Source organism: Ursus arctos, unplaced genomic scaffold, assembly GCF_023065955.2.
Source record: "Ursus arctos isolate Adak ecotype North America unplaced genomic scaffold, UrsArc2.0 scaffold_28, whole genome shotgun sequence".
NCBI classification, from domain to species: domain Eukaryota; kingdom Metazoa; phylum Chordata; class Mammalia; order Carnivora; family Ursidae; genus Ursus; species Ursus arctos.
This window is the reverse complement of record NW_026622963.1, coordinates 11,896,153-11,919,057: the sequence shown is the minus strand read 5'-3', so window position 1 is coordinate 11,919,057 and position 22,905 is coordinate 11,896,153. Positions and strand designations below refer to the sequence as shown.

Here is a 22,905-nt window from a genome sequence, read left to right as displayed (position 1 = left end):
GAGGCTAAACTTTGTCTAGCTTCACTCAATCCCTGAGGACTGTACAGAAAAACCTTGGCTCATTTATGATACATTATTTACAGGCTCTACTTAGCAAGTACTTCACAAATGCAAATCAGCACCATTTCATTTATCAGATAATATATCTAGATGTTGCAAAATAGTGCTTTTCTTTTTAATTAAAAATAACTTGTATTTATGATAAAATTTTTTTATTAATTTTATTTTTAAAAAAATAGGTTCCACACTCAACATGGGGCTTGAACTCATGAATATTCTCCATGACATTCAATATTCTGTAATAATAGTCTTCAGTTTTTTTTTTTTTAAGCAGCAGAAGGCTTTCTTACTCAGAAGATTAAAAGATTACAAAATCTTGGGGGGAGGAGTTAAGATGGCAGAGAAGTAGGGGCCCCTTTATCAGCCGGTCCCCTGAGTTGAGTTGGATAGGTACCAGACCAGCCTGAACATCCATGGAATCAGCATGAGATGCAGGAAGATACATCTGGATCTCTACAAATGAACATCTCCAGCGATAATATTGAGGTACGAAGCGGAGAGCCATGAAACCATGCACAGATATCGGAAGATAAAAGGAAGGGGGAGGGAGCCGACCCGTTCGGGCGCCGGGAAGCGGTAGCCACCTGCTCAGGGGAGCGGGCGGACTCGCGGACCAGCACCCGCTAGAAAACAGACTGGGACCATGAGCGGGGAGAGCACGCCACCAGACTGAAATGGAGCTCCGGAGCTCCGGTGTGCTCACTGGAACCAGACTGAGACCGGGAGCTCCGGGAGCATGTGGGGCCGGCTGGCGGTCTTAGAAACACAAAGGACAGAGCTGTGCTGGCCCTGGAACTGAGGGCTGGGATGCCGGGTGTGGAGCGCACATCCCGGGATGCTGCAGGGTTGAGCAGCACAAACAGTAACAGAGTTAAAGTGGCCAGAACATCAGTGGAGAACGGTCCGCGATCCCTGTGTTCTGAGACAGAGGCTGAGATTTGGCCACTGATGCTCTGACTCTCAGAAGAGGCACAGCAAACCGCCAGGGAAAGCCGCCAGAGAACAAAAGCCTGGAAATACCAGCTCACAGTGTGTCCACCCCCATCCCCCCTCGCAGGGGACATGGAGACTCTACCCAAACAGGGTTGCCTGAGTATCGATGTGGCAGGCCCCTCCCCCAAAAGGCAGGCTGAAAAATCAAGAAGCCCACATCCCTAAGATCCCTATAAAACAAGTGCGCACTCCCTGGATCCCCAATAATTTGGGCTCTGGACAACCCCGCAACCTCTCCTCATCAGAATGACAAGGAGAAATCACCCCCAGCAAAGAAAAGACAATGAGTCTGTGACCTCTGCCACAGAACTAACGGATATGGATATAAACAAATTATCAGAAATGGAATTCAGAGTAACAATGGTCAAGATGATGTGTAGACTTGAAAAAAGAATTAACGAAAATGTTAATGAGAAAATAGAGTCTCTAAGGGCGGAAATGAGAGCGAATCTGGCAGAAATTAAAAATTCCATGAGCCAAAAGCAGTCAAAACTAGAGGCTCTGATGGCCAGGGTGAATGAGGCAGAAGAACATATCAGCGAACTGGAGGATGGGTTAGTAGAAGACAAAGCTAAAATAGAATCTGGGCTCAAAAAAAATCACGCACAGGAATGTAGGTTACGGGAGATTACTGAGTCAATGAAACGTTCCAATGTCAGAATCATCGGCACCCCGAGGGGGTGGAGAAAAACAGAGGTCTAGAAGAGATATTTGAACAAATTGTAGCTGAAAACTTCCCTAATCTAGCAAAGGAAACAAGCATTCGTGTCCAAGAGGCAGAGAGGACCCCTCCCAAGCTCAACCACGACAAACCTACACCACGTCACGTCATAGTGCATTCGCAAATATTAGATCCAAGGATACAATACTGAAAGCGGCCAGGGCAAAGAAATTTCTCACGTACCAAGGCAAAGGTATCAGTATTACGTCAGACCTGTCTACACAGACCTGCAAAGAAAAAGGGTTGGGGAGGCATTTTTAAAGCTCTTTCAGAGAAAAACATGCAGCCAAGGATCCTCTATCCAGCAAGGCTGTCATTCAGAACTGATTGAGAGATGAAGACCTTCCAGAATCGCCACTCATTGACCAATGTCGTAACCACGAAACCAGCCCTACAGGAGATATTAAGGGGGGTTCTATAAAAGTAAAAAGGCCCCAAGAGTGATACAGAACAGAAAGTCACAGTCTATAGAAACAAAGACTTTACTGGCAACATGGCATCATTAAAATCATATCTCTCAATAATCAGTCTCAATGTAAATGGTCTAAATGCCCCCATAATGCCACAGGGTTGCAGATTGGATAAAAAGACATAACCCATCCATTTGCTATCTACAAGAGACTCATTTTGAACCTAGAGATACATTCAGACTGAAAGTAAAGGGACGGAATGCCATCGTTCACGTCAATGGACCTTAAAAAAAAGCTGGGGTAGCAATTCTCATATCAGACAGATTGGATTTTAAACTAAAGACTATAGTTAGAGACACAGAAGGGCACTATATTATTCTTAAAGGATTTATCCAACAAGTGGATATGACAATTATAAATATCTATGCCCCCAACAGGGGAGCAGCAAGATACACAAGCCAACTCTTAACCAGAATAAAGAGACATATAGATAAAAATACGTTAATAGTAGGGGACCTCAACACTCCACTATCAGCAATAGACAGAGCACTGGAGCAGAAAACCAACATAGAAACAAGAGCTTTGAATGGCATACTCGACGAGTTGGACTCATAGATATATATAGAACACTACACCCCAGAACCAAAGAATACTCATTCTATTCTAATGTCCATGGAACATTCTCAAGAATAGACCATGTTCTGGGTCACAAAACAGGTCTCAACTGATACCAAAAGACTGAAATTATTCCCTGCATATTCTCAGACCACAACGCTCTGAAATTGGAACTCAACCACAAGGAAAAATTTGGAAGAAACTCAAACACTTGGCAACTAAGAACCATCCTGCTCAGGAATGATTTGATAAACCAGGAAATCAAAAATCAATTTAAACAATTTATGGAGACCAACGAGAATGAAAACACAATGGTCCAAAACCTATGGGATACTGCAAAGGCAGTCCTATGGGGGAAATACATAGCCATCCAAGCCTCACTCAAGAATAGAAAAATTTTAAATGCAGTTTTTATATTCTCACCTCAAGAAGTTGGAACAGCAACAGAAGGCCAGGCCTAATCTATGCACGAGGAAGCAGTTGACCAAGATTAGAGCAGAAATCAATGAATTAGAAACCAGGACTACAGTAGAGCAGATCAACAGAACTAGAAGCCGGTTCTTTGAGAGAATCAATAAAATTGACAGACCACTGGCAAGACTTATCCAAATAATAGAGAAAGGACCCAAATTAAGAAAATTATGAATGAAAAAGGAGAGGTCACAACCAACACCAATGAAATTGGAAGGATTATTAGAAACTTTTATCAACAGCTTTATGCCAATAAATTAAGCAATCTGGAAGAGATGGAGGACTTCCTGGAAACCTATAAACTACCAAGACTGAAACAGGAAGAAATTGATTTTTCAAACAGGCCAATTAATTATGAAGGGATTGAAACAGTGATAAATAACCTTCCAAAAAACAAAACTCCAGGCCCAGACGATTTTCCTGGGGAATTCTACCAAACATTGAAAGAAGAAATAACACCTATTCTCCTAAAGCTATTTCAAAAAACAGAAACAGAAGGAAAACTACCAAACACATTCTATGAGGCCAATATTACCTTGATCCCCAAACCACGCAAAGACCCCATCGAAAAGGAGATTTACAGACCGATTTCCCTAATGAATATGGACGCCAAAATCCTCAACAAGATCCTGGCTAATAGAATCCAACAGTACATTAAAAGGATTATCCATCATGACCAAGTGGGATTCATCCCTGGGATGCAAGCGTGGTTCAACATTCACAAATCAATCAGTGTCATAGATTTTATCTGGAAGGAAAAATTCAAAAATCATATGATTCTCTCAATAGATGCAGAAAAAGCGTTTGACAAAATACAGCATCCTTTCCTGAGTAAAACCCTTCAGAGTGTAGGGATAGAGGGTACATTCCTCAATCTCATAAAAATCATCTATGAAAAGCCTACAGCAAATATCATTCTCAAGGGGAAAAGCTGGAAGCTTTTCCCTTAAGATCAGGAACATGACAAGGATGCCCACTCTCGCCACTATTATTCAACATACTACTAGAAGTCCTCGCAACAGCAATCAGACAACAAAAAGGGATAAAAGGTATCCAGATCAGCAAAGAAGAAATCAAACTGTTTCCCTTCGGAGATGACATGATACTCTATATGGAAAACCCAAAAGAATCCACTCCCAAACTATTAGAAGTTATAGAGCAGTTCAGTAATGTGGCGGGATACAAAATCAATGCTCAGAAATCAGTTGCATTTCTATACACGAATAATGAGACTGAAGAAAGAGAAATTAGGGAATCCATCCCATTTACAATAGCACCAAAAACCATACGTTACCTTGGAATTAACTTAACCAGAGACGTAAAGGATCTATATTCTATATTCTAGAAAATATAAATCACTCTTGAAAGACATTGAAGAAGACACAAAAAGATGGAAAAATATTCCATGCTCATGGATCGGAAGAATTAACATAGTTAAAATGTCCATGCTACCCAGAGCAATCTATACTTTCAATGCTATCCCGATCAAAATACCGAGGACATTTTTTGAAAGAACTGGAACAAATAGTCCTTAAATTTGTATGGAACCAGAAAAGGCCCCGAATCACCAAGGAACTGTTGAAAAGGAAAAACAAAGCTGGGGGCATCACAATGCCGGATTTCGAGCTGTACTACAAAGCTGTGATCACAAAGACAGCATGGCACCGGCACAAAAACAGACACATAGACCAATGGAACAGAAGAGAGAACACAGAAATGGACCCTCGGCTCTTTGGGCAACTAATCTTTGATAAAGCAGGAAAAAACATCCAGTGGAAAAAAGTCTCTTCAATAAATGGTGCTGGGAAAATTGGACAGCTATATGCAAAAGAATGAAACTTGACCACTCTCTCACACCATACACAAAGATAAACTCCAAATGCGTGAAAGACCTCATATGTGAGACAGGAATCCATCAAAATCCTAGAGGAGAACATAGGCAGCACCCTCTACCACATCAGCCAAAGCAACCTTTTTCATGACACATCTCCAAAGGCAAGAGAAACAAAAGATAAAATGAAGTTGTGGGACTTCATCAAGATAAAAAGCTTCTGCACAGCCAAGGAAACGGTCAAAAAAACTAAGAGGCAGCCCACGGAATGGGAGAATATATTTGCAAATGATGCTACAGATAAAAGACTGGTATCCAAGATCATCAAAGAACTTCTCAAACTCAATAAGCGAGAAACAAATAAACAAATCATAAAATGGGCAGAAGATATGAACAGACACTTTTCCAATGATGACATACAAATGGCTAACAGACACATGAAAAAATGTTCAAAATCATTAGCCATCAGGGAAATTCAAATCAAAACCACACTAAGATACCACCTTATGCCAGACAGAATGTCAAAAATTGACAAGGCAAGAAACAACAATTGCTGGAGAGGATGTGGAGAAAGGGGATCCCTCCTACATTGTTGGTGGGAATGCAAGTTGGTACAGCCACTCTGGAAAACAGTGTGGAGGTCCCTTAAAAAGTTAAAAATTGAGCTACCCTATGACCCAGCAATTGCACTACTGGGCATCTACCCCAAAGATACAGACGTAGTGAAGGGCCATATGCACCCCAATGTTCATAGCAGCATTGTGCACAATAGCTAAATCGTGGAAGGAACCGAGATGCCCTTCAACAGATGACTGGATTAAGAAGTTGTGGTCCATATATACAATGGAATATTACTCAGCTATCAGAAAGAACGAGGTCTCAACATGTGCTGCAACATGGACGGCACTGGAGGAGATAATGCTAAGTGAAATAAGTCAAGCAGAGAAAGACAATTATCATGATTTCTCTCATCTATGGACCATAAGAACTAGGAAGATCGGTAGGAGAAGAAAGAGATAAAGAAAGGGGGGTAATCAGAAAGGGGAATGAAGCATGAGAGACTATGGACTCTGAGAAACAAACTGAGGGCTTCAGAGGGGAGGAGGTGGGGGAATGGGATAGACTGGTAATGGGTACTAAGGACGGCACGTATTGCATGGTGCGCTGGGTGTTATATGCAACTAATGAATCATCAAACTTTACATCAGAGCCCAGGGATGTACTGTATGGTGACTAACATAATATAATAAAAAAACATTAAAAAGAAAAGCTTACAAAATCTTGAGGTGCCTGGCTGGCTCAGTCAGAGGTGCATGAGACTCTTGATCTTAGGGTCATGATTTCAAGCCCCACATTGGGTGTAGAGATTACTTAACTAAAAATAAACTTAAAAAAAATCCTACAAAATCTTAGATGGTTAAACCACAGAACTGAGAAAACCAGAATTGCTCTGACTGAAGCAGAAGTGGGGAACCCAGGCCCTGCTCTGTTCCCTCCTCTCAAAAAGCCTTGAAGGGTTCTTCAGAGACCTGAGGGTGTGTTCCCACTAAGTGTAGTAAAAACTACTGAGCTTTGATGTAATTCCAATGTACCTTTGTAACTTTTTGATTAGGAATGACAACCATAGTACAACAGACACAAAAAAGGTATATGGTGAAAATCATCTCCCACTTTCTTATGTCCCTCAGCCACCTAGTTTCCCACCTTAGAAATCACCATGGTTACTAGCTTCATATCCTTCCAGGCATAATCTATTCACACCGAAGAGTTTTTTTTCCCCCTGTACACATATTATACAAAATTTGGAGGTTGAACTGAGTCAAGGTCATCTTCCTGTGGCTCTTGGCTCTGGATGATATTAAACAAGATTTGGAAATATGAGGCTTTCCTGCAGAAGCATTCTAGGTTTCATTTTCCAGCTTCTGGGGGTCAAGCAGCAGTGAGATTGCGCTACTTTATTTGATTTCCTAATCTCTGATCTGTACCCGTTCTGTGGTTTCCTGGGTGTGAGAGACAATTGCGTATAGCATTAAGTTATTTCCTTCCCAACTTGTGTTGGCCTCAGAGGGAGCAGAGCCCCCAGTGGATATGTTTGGTATACATTTGGTATTGTTCTGGAGTCAACCCAGAGGTCTACAATAGCTTCCAACAATTTTGTAAGCATTAAATTCCTTTTCTGATTACAATACTTACACTGACAAATACCGCATGATTTTAAAAGGATGAAAAGTGTTATACTAAGAATACAACATTTCCCCCCCCAATCAATCCCTTACCATTTTTGTGTTCAACTTTCAGTGTTATAAATAGTGCTGATTTAATAGTCTTTTAGTTACAAGCCACAGGGAGAAAGCTCTGGTTGACTTAAACAGAAAGGAAATTAATTGATAGGCTATTGTGTATATTGTAAGATTTAGAAAACACAGGCACAGAAGTTACACAGCCAGGACCAATACCCAAATCACACATTACTAAATAGATCTGATGATAAAACCAGCAGGCACCATATGCCACAGCTTGAACTTACACTGTGACTTTGGACTCCAGATGCATCTTTCTCCAGTTGTCAAAAGAACAGACTCTGGGATCTCCTTACTTCTTTATCAGCTTCAGAGTAGAAGCCTGGAATAGGTGTACTGGGTTGTGAAGCTTAGGTCTCATGCCTATAGCCTAGACACAATGAAAACTGGGAAGCAATTCTCAGGTTCTACAGTGGGAGGGCCACCTTATATGCATGGGAACTCAGCAAACATAGGATGTGCTCAATGGCATATTTTGTGCTCGTAACAGCTGTACCAAAAATATCATTCTGGTTCCTTGGGATAAATTTCCAGTAACGACAATTTGGGTAAAAGGATATGAACATTTTTAAGATTTCTGATAGACAACTGCCAAATTCAAATTGCCCTGCGGGGGAAAAAATATTTTAAACTGATTTATACTCCCAGAAAAAGTTTCTCCATGCTTTTCCCAAAACTGGATAATCTCATTAAAAAAATCTTTACCAATTTGACAGCTAAAAATAGTATTTTTGAAGATTGCATTTCTTTTATTACTAGTGTGATTAAAGACCTTTACATGCGCTTATATTGGCCATGTATATTTATAATTTCTTGAATTATCATTGTGTACCTTCTACCCATTTTTCTATTGGGGGGATTTGTCTTTTTCTTACTGATTTATAAGTATCTTTGTCAATAATAAAGATGTTAACCTTTGATCACTGTATCTTGAAAATAAATATTCCAATTTGTTATCTAAACTTAATTTTATCATAAAGAATATTTTCATTTTTATTGGATAAAATCTGTCAGACTTTCCTTTAGTGCATCTGAGTTTTGTGTCAGACTTAGAAGGACTTTCCACTTCAAGATTTTAAAAATATTCTCTTCAACTTACTTTTGGTACTTCCTTAGATTTCACACTTAAATCCATGATATAAAATTGAGTGTGGGAAAAGATATAGGGGAGGAATTTACTGGATTTTTTTTCAAAATGAAGTTGCCATCCATACTCATCTTTTTGTCAATTATTCTTGTCCTCTAAAAATTTTTTATTGGAGGTTTTTATCTTTTTCTTAATGATTTAGAAGGGTTCTCTCATTAATATAGTAAAGAGTTAACACATATTAGTATTTTTTTCCAGTTTATCCACTGCCTTTCATTTTTCTCGTAATTTTTACAGTATTTTTTTATGTACTGAAGTGAAACAATTTTATGTACGTCAACAATTTTTTCTTTGTGGTTTTTTTCTTCCCTTCTCTTGATTGTTTAAAAAGTTCTTCCTCACTATGAGATGGGGTAGCTGGATACATTTGTATCCAGCCCTTTGTATTTATTTTTTCTTGAATTATCACCGTGTGTAGTAATTTTATGGCTTTATAACTCACTGTCAAATCATTTGGAATTTATTTTGGCATGTAGTGGGAGCCAGAAGCCTAAATTTACCAACCCCATCCTTTAATAGGTTATTGAGAAATTCACCTTTTCTCTACTGGCTTGAAATTGTATCTTTATCATAACTAAATACAGGATATATTTCCTGGTTTCCTACTGTAATTGATAATTTCATCAAGCACTGTGCAATATTACATGGTTTTGTGTACTGTAGCTTTATAATAGGATTAAAATATAAAATTGTAGATCCCTAAAGACTTGAAAATAAGACTGTTACATTTAGAATGCCGTATGGAACCTTATAGCTTTATAATTGTATCCTATTTTTCCTTTTTGTTTTGATCTATAATTTTTATACCCTTGATTTTTAATTTCTATTTTTCTGTCTTATTCAATAAATACAACTTGTCTACAATCGTTTGTAGGATATCATAAAGCATCAATAAACATACCCATAAAAAACACAAGGTATAAGATTTTGTCCTAATGCTCTCTGTATTTTAAAGAAAATGCACTTACTGGTAAAATGTGGAATGTGCATCTATATAATCTTTTGCTCACAAAACTCCCCCAAGAAACTTCCACAAAGAAACTACTTTCTGCTGAGAAAAAAGGGGGGTACCAAAAATCTCAGGGTCAGGAAAAACTTGTCCACTCAGTAAAACTTGTTTGAAAGACAACCTCTATTTGAAAAGCACCTGTCTTAGAAAGATCACTTCTTTGAACCCAGCCTGGGTGGTCTGCTCAACGAGCTTTCCCTGTAATTTAAAACTCAGATGACTAGAAGCATTTTTCTAACATCAAACAGAAAGCCCCAGATTTTAAAAGTATCTTCTGAGAAGACATTAAAATCTTACTGTCCATTCTGTCAAAAGTACACTGTGGCTGGGCTGAGATAAGGGCTTTGTGTCCCAAATGATCATGACTACATGAATGAATCTTATGTCAGTAAGTCTTCTCACTGAAAATGTTGCCTCTGAGAAACAGAGGACAGAAAATTAATCACAAAACTGGGTATTTTGGCAATAAGTAACATATTTATATACAAAAAGGAAAGTAGTAGAAAACAAGTATAGTACAACTCAGACATTAAGATTAGTACTTATACATTATGAAATAAACAGAAAAGCCCCAGGTGGTTGTAGCCTAAGAGGATTTGATAATATAACTTAGGAAGTACATAGTTTACTTTATATCCTTATGCGGTTTGCAGTTCTTAAGACTTTTCAGAAAATACTGTTCACCAAAATCCACTGTCTTACACCTGTGTCAAGACAGCAGACATTTAAAAACAACTGCCATGGGCATTTTAAAACCAGAGCCCCAATACATAGTATAACTTACCAAATTCCCTTGGTTTGCATTACGCATTTAATAAATGATATGTAGTTATATACACAGGGGAGAGTGAATGACTCTATGTTCCTGCAGAGCAAAATTCTGTGCCAAGTAGGCACAGCAAGTACCGGAGTCCCATCAATACAGCTGCAAAGAGAAACTTGGAATTTTCAACCTGATGTGGGTAAGTGTGGAAATGTGACAGATCCTCACAAAACATAGAGGATGGTTAGCAAATGGCATAGAATTTGCCTGATGCAGGGCTTGATCTCATGACCCTGATATCACGACCTGAACTGAAACCAAGAGTCAAGATGCTTAACTGACTGAGTCACCAGAGCCCCTAAAATAATTTCTTTCGATAGTATTAAAAAGCCGAGATGCCCTTCAACAGATGACTGGATTAAGAAGATGTGATCCATATATACAATGGAATATTATTCAGCCATCAAAAAGAACGATTTCTCAACATTTGCTGCAACATGGACGGCACTGGAGGAGCTAATGCTAAGTGAAATAAGTCAAGCAGAGAAAGGCAATCATCATATGGTTTCACTCATTTATGGAACAAAAGAAGTAGGAAGATCGGTAGGAGAAAAAAGGGAAGAAGAAAGGGGGGGCAGTAAACAGAAGGGGGAATGAAGCATGAGAGACTGTGGACTCTGGGAAACAAACTGAGGGCTTCAGAGGCAAACTGGGGGAATGGGATGGACTGGTGATGGGTAGTAAGGAGGGCACTATTGCATGGTGCACTGGGTGTTATACGCAAGTAATGAATCATGGAACTTTACATCAGAAACTAGGGATGTACTGTATGGTGACTAACATAATAAAAAATTATTATAAAAAAATAGTTATCTGAAACTAGGGAGATCCAGCTGCAGTTAGCATTCTAATGCCTTAACTGGACTCACCAAGTGAGTGGCTGCCCACAGAATGAAGCCTGTGATCTAGGCCTGGCCTGGCATGAGTGGCCCACCTTGAGAGCTGCCCGTGCCACTTCTTGAGGCTGAAAACTGAGACACCTTGTCGAACCACTGCGAATTCTATTCCATTACATGATTACTCTAAGTTACTTCTGGATAAGGTCTTTTTTAAAACAAGATTTTTGTTTATTTATTTATTTATTGGAGAGAGAGAGAGAGACAGACAGACAGACAGTGAGAGAGCACAAGCGGGGAGAAGAGGGAGAAGCAGGCTCCCCGCCGAGCAGGGAGATCGATGTAGGGCTTGATCCCAGGACCCTGGGATCACGACCCGAGTTGAAGGCAGACACTTAACGGACTGAGCCACCCAGGCATCCTTCTTCTGGATAAGGTCCTTGCCTGATTCCTCCCCTTTGGAGCCATCACAGTGTGCAGTACCAAGTTGGCTGAGCACAGAGATGTCTAATGAAGGGACACCTGTCTTCCTTGTTTCAGCCAGAATATGTAAGAATATACACCTATGGGATATATTAATACATTAATTACCTACACTTTCCACGACTGTATTTTTCAAACAGTCATTAGAATGAGTAGAAGTAGGAATCATGCCACCTACTTAAAGATAAAATATCTTATGAATGCATAGTGATATTTCAGATTCAAATTCAGAAGTAAGGGATTTTTTCCCCTTTAAACTCTTCTACATAACAGCTCTCTATCTTTTCTTTGACACTGGGAATCTTGGCCCTCAAAGCCATCAAGGATGACAGAATTAGAATATCCGTTAAGTACTCACTTGCTTTATGCTACAACACACAACAGTTTCAGAAAACCAAAATTAATAGTATCACCACTAATTATAATTACTAAAAACAATTAAAACATATTTTGGCATATACCATATGCATTCCTCACCTCCAATGAGGTTGTATTAGCTACACTATCAGATTATCAGCTACACTATAGTCATTTCCTAAGATACTCTCCCGAATAATTTTTTTTTCTTTCAGTAGTATTTATTGCCACGATCCACTCTGCCTGACCCAGTGATGGGCATGAGGGAAATGGTAAAAGTCAGTCTCTACCCTGGAGGGAACTTCTAGCCTCCTGGGGAAGCCACAAAAGGCCCAGAAGCTTCATGCTGAGGGGCAGTACTGCAGATGGCCACAAGCTGGAGGTCAGGTCAAGTCAGGGAAGGCTTCCTGAAGATGGCGGCCTTGCGTCCAACCAGACCCTAGGAGCCCTGAAAGGTCATGTGTGTCTGGGTCCACCTGCAGGACGGAAGCTGATGGAAGGTGTATGTGAAGTAGTACCAGGTAATCAGCAAGAACCATGGGGTGGTGCCCACCAACTTCTTCAAGGTGCTGATCCTAGAGGCAGCAGGCAAGCAAATTGAACTCTACTCCCTATGTGATGCCCAGTGGACCTGTGGATTATCCAATTTTGACATTCTTGTGACCACAGAAAAGGTGAACTTGTGACAGAATTTGGGAAGGCCTTTTTTTTTGCAGCAGATAATGGGACATTTGGATCACATGAGCTGTGGATGAGGCGGAAATCTGGCACTGTGAAGACTAGTTTAAACCCACACTACCTTTCTTGCTCTTGCTCCGTCTATCTGATGCCAGAACACTTGGGGTGGGCAGGGCTAGTGAGGGAGCGAACATTCAGGAACAACAAATCTCCGTTCAAGATGGGGGGTCTTCGAGGGATGCTAATAATGCTGCTTGACCGAATGATCTTCACTGGGGGGATATAAATTATATGTACTCTACACTTCAGTTTGCAGTAAAACTCAATGTCATAATCACAAAGGATTACTGCACTGCATGTCACATTCTACAGCATAACATTTTGATAACACCAAAATTAGTTTTTAAAATAAACTATTTTCCTAATTACAATGATGCCCAGAGCAAGGAGTAAGAAGTCTTCAACTAGATGTGCTATCTCAAGGGTTTCTTTTTTTAATTGGTCAATTTGGTACCATTAGAATTGGCAAATTTAACTATTCCACAGAGACATACTCTAATTTTAGATGGGAAAATCATATATATCTTAAGTACCAACCTAATTAAACTTCCTTCATTTCCTAAAATTAACCTCCCACTGAGAAGGTGTTATGTTTCAAAGATTAGAATAATACATTTACAAATGTAGGGTGAACATCAAATTAAAACATTAACTCTAAAGTCTAGGGCTAACTCTGTCTTGCTCAGTAACAAGACAGTTACCATTAGCCGGTCTTCAAAATGTTTGTAAGTAGGATCTGGTTATGTAATTTTAAATTCACAATTAAACATGCGGGCCCTGGAGAAGACCCCAGGTGGTTTGCAGTGTTAAATAGCAGATTAAAGTCGACAAAACTAATTTCTTTACTTTAATCTTATTAGTGGTACAACAGCTGTCAACTGTAACCATCTCTGTGCAGCCTTTTGAGACACAAACAAAATGTCCCAATATGTCAAATGGAGAAGAGTATTTATCAATCACTATGGCTAATTAGCTTGCAAAATGATTTTTTACTTTTATTGTCTTAGGGAAAATTATTTACTTCTAGTAAACCTTGACCTAAAAATAGATATTTAGAATTATATTAAGAGAATCCTGCTTAGAAATAAGGAATTGTTTATTAACAATGGGCTGTCTCCCAGATTTCACCCACCCTGGCAAATACCACCTTATCAATGTTTCCCATGTAGTGGACACACAAGCTGGCACGTGGTCTCCAACTCCATAATATCTGTCTCAGTTACTGATTGCAAGCAAACACTGTGAGACATTTACTCCATGTGTGCCACCGATTTAAGTCCTGCAAAGGGTACTGAAGATAACAATGAATTGTTCTATTTCTTTGTTTGACTTCATTGCTAGATCTTCCCTGAGCATTTTCCCTTATACATACAAATCGTTTTCAGTGGTTTTGGTTTCTTTTTCCTAATTTCTGTTAGATCAGTTCTTCTTGTCCCTCTTTGACACTTAGGTGGGAAAAATGATTCCACAAACATTTCCTGTACCTACATCAATAAACCACTACCAAAAAATCCTAAACTAAAAATCTGAAACCAATCAAACAATATCTCCCCCACCAAAAGTCAAAAACTAAACAACAAACAAGTAACAATAACAACAACAACAAAAAAGCCTCCAGCAACTCACAGGAATAACAACACTAATTTTTTCTAAGATATCAATGAAATGGTACTTTATTTTTATTAAAATAGTGAAAGTTAAATGTTCACATATCAAAAACAATAAGGTAATAAGATGTAGAAAAACGGATACCAGACGAGGATGCTCAGTCCTAGCTGCCAATCCGATGACTGATGATAAATCATTGTCTTTTTAAGCCTCAGTTTCTTCATGTATATAAGTGATAAAATTGGTGAAGACATGCCAAGGACTCTGTTAAATAAGTCTAATATATTTATAAAACAGTTTTATTGCTCTGGTATTTCTGAAAATGCTAAGTGTTCTGCAGGGGTTCAGAGCACTCCTTTGCAAAGGTTCTCTCTTTCTCACTCACCTTCTAGACATGAGAATAAACAAAGTGCCAAGTACCTGGCAATAAAGGTGTATTAAATGACTGAATTCCTCTTTGTGCTGACAGTACGAGCAACAGGGCTTAAATTAAGAGAGTAGAAGCAATTAACAGATGAGTGAATAAAACTGATACAAAAGTTTCTCTCCCAAATGTGAAATAAATAAGGAATAAATACCTTTTAGTTTTCCCTGAATCGCCATTTGCCCAATTTGCTCATATATTGATATTTTTGATACTATTCTAATGATATTAGGACATTTGTGTTCCAATAATAACAAATGTTTGCAGCTCCCTAAGCTCATCCTATTATTTCAGGCATCCATGATCTTGCACATGCTGTGCTCTCTGCTAACTTAGGAGGGTTTGTTAATTTGGCAAACTCTGAATCTTTTTTAAAACTGAGTTCACATGTTATAACCTTCAGGTAAGACTCTGTGTCCTCCTCTGGCAGTTAATTACTCCATCTTTGAGCTATTTCTGTACTTAGTGCATACTTCTACAGCTTTACTTAGCACACTGTACTAAATTATAAATTACATCTTTCCCTGTTTAGCTCACCCCCTAACAAGTGAGCCTCCCGAGGATATGGACAATATTTTATTTATTTCCACAACTCTATTGCCCAGCACATAGTTCACAATCAGGATTGTACTGATCCCCTAGGTGAAAACTAGAAATGTGTAATGACATATTTGGTTTTGAAAACAACTGGGAACACAGGTATCTAATGGGTGTTTAATGTCATTTAATGGGCCAAAGGATGTGACACACCTTGCAGTGGGCAGGACAATCCTGCATTCTGCCCCAAATGCCACTGGTGTCCCATGCTAAAACATGGCAATTCACAAAGCCCCTTTACACATGTTAGCATTTCATCTTCACTAATGACCCGATGAGATAGGAATCTTTCCCCCATTTCTCAGATGAAAAATACTACAGCTAATAAGGTCTTAAGAGACAGGTCTCACACCAAATACTGGCAAAGCTGGCATTTGAACCCGAATACTCTGACACTAAATCCCAGTTGAGTTTGATCTATTAGTGCATTATATTCCCCTTTCTCTAATTCCAATACAGGTATTTCCGGCTTGAGTTCCAAAACCCACCAAGTGGGAAGGTGAATATGTTTACAGCCTAAGATACATTACGTGTTAGACTGTGGTATGTACTTGTAAAATATGATATAATCTTCATCCTATGTAGGTGTTTTTCAAGAATTCAACCCCCGGAAGGTGACAAGAGAAGAGAGTTATAAAGTTAGGAAAGTGCTACATAATTCATAATTCTGAAGGTACTGTAGCATGTTTCCAACAAGACCGCTGGGTTACACTGTCTAGAACACCAAAGGACTTGGCTACAACTCTCCATCAATTGCTTAATGTATTGACACTTTGCCCACAGAAATTCACTGTTGACTTTATGAAGGAAATTAATAAGAAAATTGGATTCACTTAATAGAAATTACCTGTACAACCATCTTTGCAAGAATATATCAATTTGAAAAGATGAGAGATTTGTATTTACCTTAACTCAAAAGCCAATGTAGAGAACTATTTATATGCATTTTGATTTTCAATAAGGCAACTGACCTGATCTTTGAATCAACAGCTAGACTTGGTGAAAATAATTCAGGAGAAAGTAATAGTGTAAAGAAAATGGCAAGCAAGTCAGAGCCTCAGATAAGTTGTGAGTAATGTCCCAGGAGTGATTTAACAATGATAGTCCAGTCGAAGATTTTCTTAAATAGATAGGTAACCCAAAATGTTTGACAAAATATTACTTGAGAGCTTTCTACATAGAAAGCAAATGCCTTAATGTAGACTGGACTATGAAAAAAAAAAATTCGAAACTGCTAATTTTATTAAGAAAACATGAATCCAGCATCTACAGATGCAATTCTGGTAAAACAACTACCCCCTCCAGAATGGAGTTTTGCATTTCTTACTGGATGAGAGAGAGAGAGGAATAAGAGACGATGCAATGCTCCGAAGCTTGCATCAGGTCCTTGGTGTGCCATGCCCTGGGGTAGATGTTGAATAATATGGAGATACTGCGTGGTTTCCCTGAGAGAAACAAATCTGCAATCCCAAAAAAGGTTGCCCTGAAAAGATATAAGCCAATGCTTTTACTCCTTTTATTAAATACTATAAAATGACTTAATAGAGGACAGTTGTCTTTTACAAATGCTGTCTCTCTCCTAGCAATTGAAACTGTGCCGTTGAAGGCATATTATTCAGTTCTTAAAAATATAATGAAGCTTTACCTTGTAGCATAGGATTAACGTTCTGAGCTGCATCATGCTGCCAGGATTTGAGCGGGGGAGGGATAGCTGCTCTTGCAATCTTCTAACCTTCTAAACATCGTAGCCTCATTGTCTAAACAAGCAACTGATTTCTAATTTCAGAAAATAACCGGTGAAATGATTGAGTTTCTCATGAACAAACTTATTTTTATCAAAAAGTTGGACTGTGGCCTATTACGATCAAGTCTGGGAGAGCAGGGTCTAAAGAAATACATTTTTCAGTTGTTTATAAATATAAGACAATGTTCCTGGGATTCAAACTAAGTCCTAATTATAAAGTTAATGATGAGGTAACCAATCTGGGACCCAAGGGTCACCAAGAAAGCTAACACTTGAGAGCTACAAAAAATATGGGTAGTGCTATTATTTGTTCTTAACAATACTATGGACTCTGAAAAACAAACTGAGGGCCTCAGAGGGGAGGGGGGTGGAGTAATGGGATAGGCTAAGGAGGGCACGTATTGCATGGTGCACTGGGTGTTATACGCAACTAATGAATCATCGAACTTTACATCAAAAACCAGGGATGTACTGTATGGTGACTAACATAATATAATAAAAAATATTATTATAAAAAAAATAAAATAGCATCCTGGAATAGCAAAAAAAAAAAAAAAACCATAATGTATGTCTTATCTTTGATTCTGAAGATAAGCTCCACACTCTAGTGTATGTTACTTAAGTGTGTCTGCCTTAGTAACCAGGGAGAGCAAGTTTAATCCACATTATTATCTATACAGATTCTCCAAATTAGGTTTGGTAAAGAAAAGTTCAGCCAGTCCCAGCCCGTAGAAACATTTAATGTTCATGAAGAACTATACCCTAGAGAGCTTGTAGAACGGGCTAATGCTACTTTATACTGTGCCATTCATTCTTTCTTGATATGAAAGAATTTAGAAAAACAAAGGAGGTCACAAGTATTTTCAAGCCAATCTAGAGTTTAAAAAATCTTTAATATAGGGGCACCTAGGTGGTTCAGTCAGATAGGTGCCTGACTCTTGATTTCGGCTCAGGTCATGATCTCAGGGTCCTGGGATCCAGCCCTGCGTCAGGCTTCCCTCTCAGTGGGGAATCTGCTGGAGGGTTCTCTCTCTCACTATCCCTCTGCCCCTCCCCCCATGCTTGGGAGCACACATTCTCTCTCTCTCTCTCTCTCAAATAAATTAGGTTAAAAAACCTTTAATATTTTTATTTAAAAGTATTAGGCTCTTTCAGTTTGAAGGGACAGAAATTCACTAAGAATATTTCAAATAGAAAGAGGCATTTGTTGTAAGGTTCCAGGGAACTTTGCACGAATCCAGGAGAATATGAACTACTAGACCTCAGGAGGGCAGGAACAATGCCAGCTCTGTAGACTGGACCCGCTCTCATTTCCATCTCCCTTCTCTCTCCTGAAGCAGTTCTGTTCTCCTCCTTTTTTCCCCAATGGTCTTTGTTGGCCCTGCTAAACAGAGCCCTGTAATGGCCATCCCAGAAGTTACTCTACATGATTTTTCAAATTCAAATACACTAGAAAAAAATGAGTTAGAGTTGTACAACTTTCCAACTGCAAATTCCTGAGAGGGAAACCTAACTGGCTCAGTTTAACTTTCTGGGCTGAGTTTTAAGTCCGATATTGTTGGCTGGTCTATAGATTGGCTGCAGGAGTCAAATGTTCACTTTTGGTTTAATCAGATATGGCCACTGAGGGAAGCATCACATGGCATAAGATAGAGCTGCTAAGAAAAGGCATGGGTGCAATGCTTATAACAGGCAGTATTCACAACGCCCATAAAAATAAGGAGACGACAAATGTGAAGTGAATATGACAAACCAAGAAGAGAGATGAAAGGTTAATAAGGGGGGAAACTCATGGTGAAAACTGGATTAACAGGGTCCGGATTGTGTTGCAAGTTGAAGAGAAAGGCAAAGACTTAACAAATCTAACAAAACAAAAAGCCCCCAAAATGTACAGTTGATGAGCCCTAAAAAGAACGCCAAGTGAGTCAAGAGACCAGAATAAGAAGTAAGCTAAAGAACACATGAGGTGAGGCGTCTCAGCAAACTAGGTCTGCAGATATTGGATATTTAGCAAAACGTTCCTTTACGGTGACTTTGTGTATACCGCCGGAGTGGCTATTCCACAAGGGTAACACAGCAGGCTGCTACTAAGGATATTTACAGTTTAAGCCGTCTCATTTTCTATGACTCCAAGTTCCCTATCGACGGGGTCTATTTTGAATGGTTCCTAGATGTGGCAATCCCATTTCCATGTTCCACATGCATACAACTGATTCTAAGAAGGAACTCCCTAGAAAATAGTTTTTCCCCTGGTTAGTATGGTTAGAAGCCCTAGATCATTTATCTGCTTCTGGAACGCAAAGGGATCTCTCTTTTCCACTATAAGATGAACTCCACCAGTCTCTATGCTGTATCAAAGGACCAAGAAAAGAGAACAGAAGCCTTTCGGGACAAAACCTCAGTAATCATGGGAAAGCAATTCTGAACATTCTCTTTGCCATTTGGAATGAATAAACATGCTTTCAAAAGGGATATCATGGCTCTCTCAGGTTGCAGTCATGCTCCAAATATGATTTCTGCCAACCCTCATTCTGGTAGTAGGCCACAGACATGGCTGCTAGTGACTGTGAGGAGGGAAAAAGGTAATACAAATTTGCTGGAAGCAAATGTTCACTCCCAGGAAGTTACCTAGCAACAATTATAGGGCAACTGCTGAGGTACCATGTAGAATGAAAAGAGAGAGGCAGAGGCTGGTGAGAAAAGAGAAGCAGGGAGCTGGTCTCTCCACTCCCTGAGCTCATGGCTGCAGGGGCAGGAAACACCAGGTCTGTAGTCACAGGTGAGCCGCACAGTAACGGTCTAGATGATCCATGTGGTAAACGTTCCTAGATAGTGGCTGACACTTCTCAAAACCTCTGCTGTTTGTTACTGAGAAAAATTAATGCGGGGTAGTAAAAAAAAAACCCAAAACACCCAGCCTCCCTGGGTAAGAGCCATGAAATGCCACAGGAAGCTGAAGACAAAATGAGCTAACGTGACAGAAGGCTCATGGAGTTGAGGGATGGGAGCTCATCAGGGATGAAAGGGGGCTGCTCGGGCAGGTTAGGGGCAAAGGAAGTCCCTAGGGACTATGGAAGGCCGAAGAGCAGGGCAGGGGTTTGTGCACAATAGTAGCTGGAGGGAATATGAGAAAGAACACTTTCTGAGGTAAGCCTGACTCATGCCTACCAGAGTGCTCTGAGTCTACACTAATTCTCACACAGCTGGGGCATGTTTCTTGCCCCTTTCTGAGTAAGCAGCATAATACTCTCATACCCTTAATCCTTTAGCTCTGAGAAGTGAGGTGAATTTAGAGTCATGATCTTGAGCTGTGCTCAGGAGAAGAGAATCTTAGAGTTGCTGCTCGATGCCCACTGCCCTGAGCGGAGCCCCACTTAGCAAGCAGTGCCTGGCTGAACACACAAATCTATTGGCCTAAGGTGAGTTGAAGAAACAAACTCTCGATCCTGGCACTGTGGTCAGCTGGTCTGGACTCTCCGGATTCCAGGGCTCCTTGCCAATGTTGGTGTGCTAATTCTTGCTTAGGTCTTCTTAGGCACTATGGAAAACTCTTCTGTCCCCTAAATGATGATCACAGTACCAGAGCATGCTTTCTGCCACAATGACAAAAGTAGCTTTTGTGAAACAGGTATTTAATTTGGGTTACCAGCCAGAGAACTCAGTGTCAGGCACATTGAAACCTACCAGAAAACAAACAAAAAAAAGCAGAACAAGACAAAACAAGAAACTACAGGTGCATTTAAGATGAACAATATGAACAACAATTATCAAAGCACTGTCCCAAAGAATCAAAAGCCATTTCCTTTCTTATCTCAGATTTATTGTGTGTTTCATTCCTTCCTTCCTCTCTCCCTCTCTGTCAATTAAAAAAAACACTGAGTGATGACAACATGCCAAACAACATACTGTCAATAAAATCCATTTTGATAAGGAATACCAACTCTCCCAGGTTAGAAAACCTGCACAGCGTGCTCCACAGAAAGATCTCCTGACTCAAAGGATACCTATACCTTCTTTTGTTAATCTCTACTTTGTCAGCAGAGCAAAGGAACCCAAACTAACTTCAGTATCAAACAGTTTGTACTTAGAAATATCCCGTTTCAAAGAGACAACACTGTCTTAAGGCAGGCAAGACTATTACTTAGAAACTGTCACCTCAGATTTATATAACACTTTAAAGTTTACAAAGAACTCTCACACATATATTTCACTTGATCCCCACAGTAGCACAGTAGAGGTGAATATGATTACCCCTGCTTAAAGGAAATTGATGCAACAAGAATAAGGCACTTGTCCAAATTCTCCCAGATAGTAACCAATAGAGGTAAAACTAGAATCCAGGTTCGTCCGACTCCAAAGCCAGTGCTATTTTTATTTTACTAATATGTCCCTCAGGAGGAAAGATAACATATTCTTGGAATTTCTTTTCTGTAGTATCCAATGGACAAATCAAGTACTCACTTATGTTGGGCTAACTAAATATTTAAGTTTTCTCAGTGATATAAGTGAACTTTTACCAAAACTTCTCATTTAAACTCTGTAAATAAGAGTCTCCACAAAGTATCTAGAAATCGTGCATGCTACCACTCCGGAATGCACTGCTTCTGAAATAAGGCAGTCTGCTATTGTATCCCAGGTGGCCAGGGATCACAGAGTGACTTAAGAGAAGGGGAAAGCAGATCTTGGGTCAAAAGCTTGCACAGGATCCATATGACAAAGAGCAATTTGGAGTTAAAGACCAAACTGCAATTCAGTTCCCAGCTATTTGGCCAGGACTCTAGACTATGGCAGTCTTGGCTTCAGACTGCTCTTCCGTTAGTTAGGGATTTTTTCAAATTTCACAGCTCAGGCTTTTGTTAATGTACTTACCTCTTCTTGTACTCAACACAGAAAGTTACCTTTCTGTTACTACTATTCAGTTCTGTTCAATTTATGTAAGCACTTACAGCTGCCCAGGAGTTCATCCATCCTCCTTGTTATAGGATTAGAGAAGGTCATAGACCGAAGAGATTTCCTTTCTAAGGCTTTTTCGGCTCGATTTGAGTTTTGTAAGTGAAGTTGAGCACCTCTGTTTTTCTCCCTAATGGGGGGTGTAAGCTTTTGCTATTCAAGTCTGAATACACATACCATTTTCTTATGGTCCCCCATATGGAAACCATAGGGCAGAAATGACTCACAAATGAAACGTGAAAGACAGATTAAAAAATTATACTTACTTAGGAGGAATTCGTGAAGCTGTGTTCACATTTGTGGTTGGGACTACTACTTGAAGAATGTGTTCAAGGGCTGTTAGTCCACCAGCAACTTGAAATGCAATCTGATCTGCTACATTCTAGACAGAAACACAAAAAGAAATTAGCCCAATTTCCCAGGCATAAAATTATCACCAAATGAAATATTTAGTTGCAGTGTCAAACATTCTGTTGGTTCCATTATTCTACAAATATTTATCGAATGTTTACGCAGTGCTAGGAACAGTAGGTCAAAACTGGTGAACACAAAAGACAGAGTCGCTGTTCCCCATGAAGCTTAAAATTTAGTGGATGAGAGCAACACCAATCAAATAACCATAAGTAAAATAGTTTCAATTATGATAAGTACCTCAAAGAAAAAGGAAAAGTGCTCTATAAGAGTAATGGGGAACCAGCTACATACTGGAGAAAGGGTCAGCACAGGCTTTTCTGGGAAAGTTGAGGCTTTGAAGCAGGCAAAAGAAAAGGGGAAGGGATGGAGCACTC

At 39.5% G+C, this 22,905-nt stretch overlaps 1 protein-coding gene across 14 annotated transcripts in view; it reads right to left on the bottom strand.

The window, feature by feature from the left end:
- SCAPER (S-phase cyclin A associated protein in the ER) overlaps positions 1–22,905 on the bottom strand; it is a 522,862-nt gene that overhangs the window by 134,251 nt on the left and 365,706 nt on the right. For all 14 annotated transcript variants that reach the window (XM_057303865.1, XM_048221477.2, XM_048221494.2 and 11 more), the window contains one exon: positions 22,384–22,499. In XM_057303865.1, the coding sequence (XP_057159848.1) occupies positions 22,384–22,499 (116 nt within the window). The remainder of the gene's footprint in view (positions 1–22,383; positions 22,500–22,905) is intronic.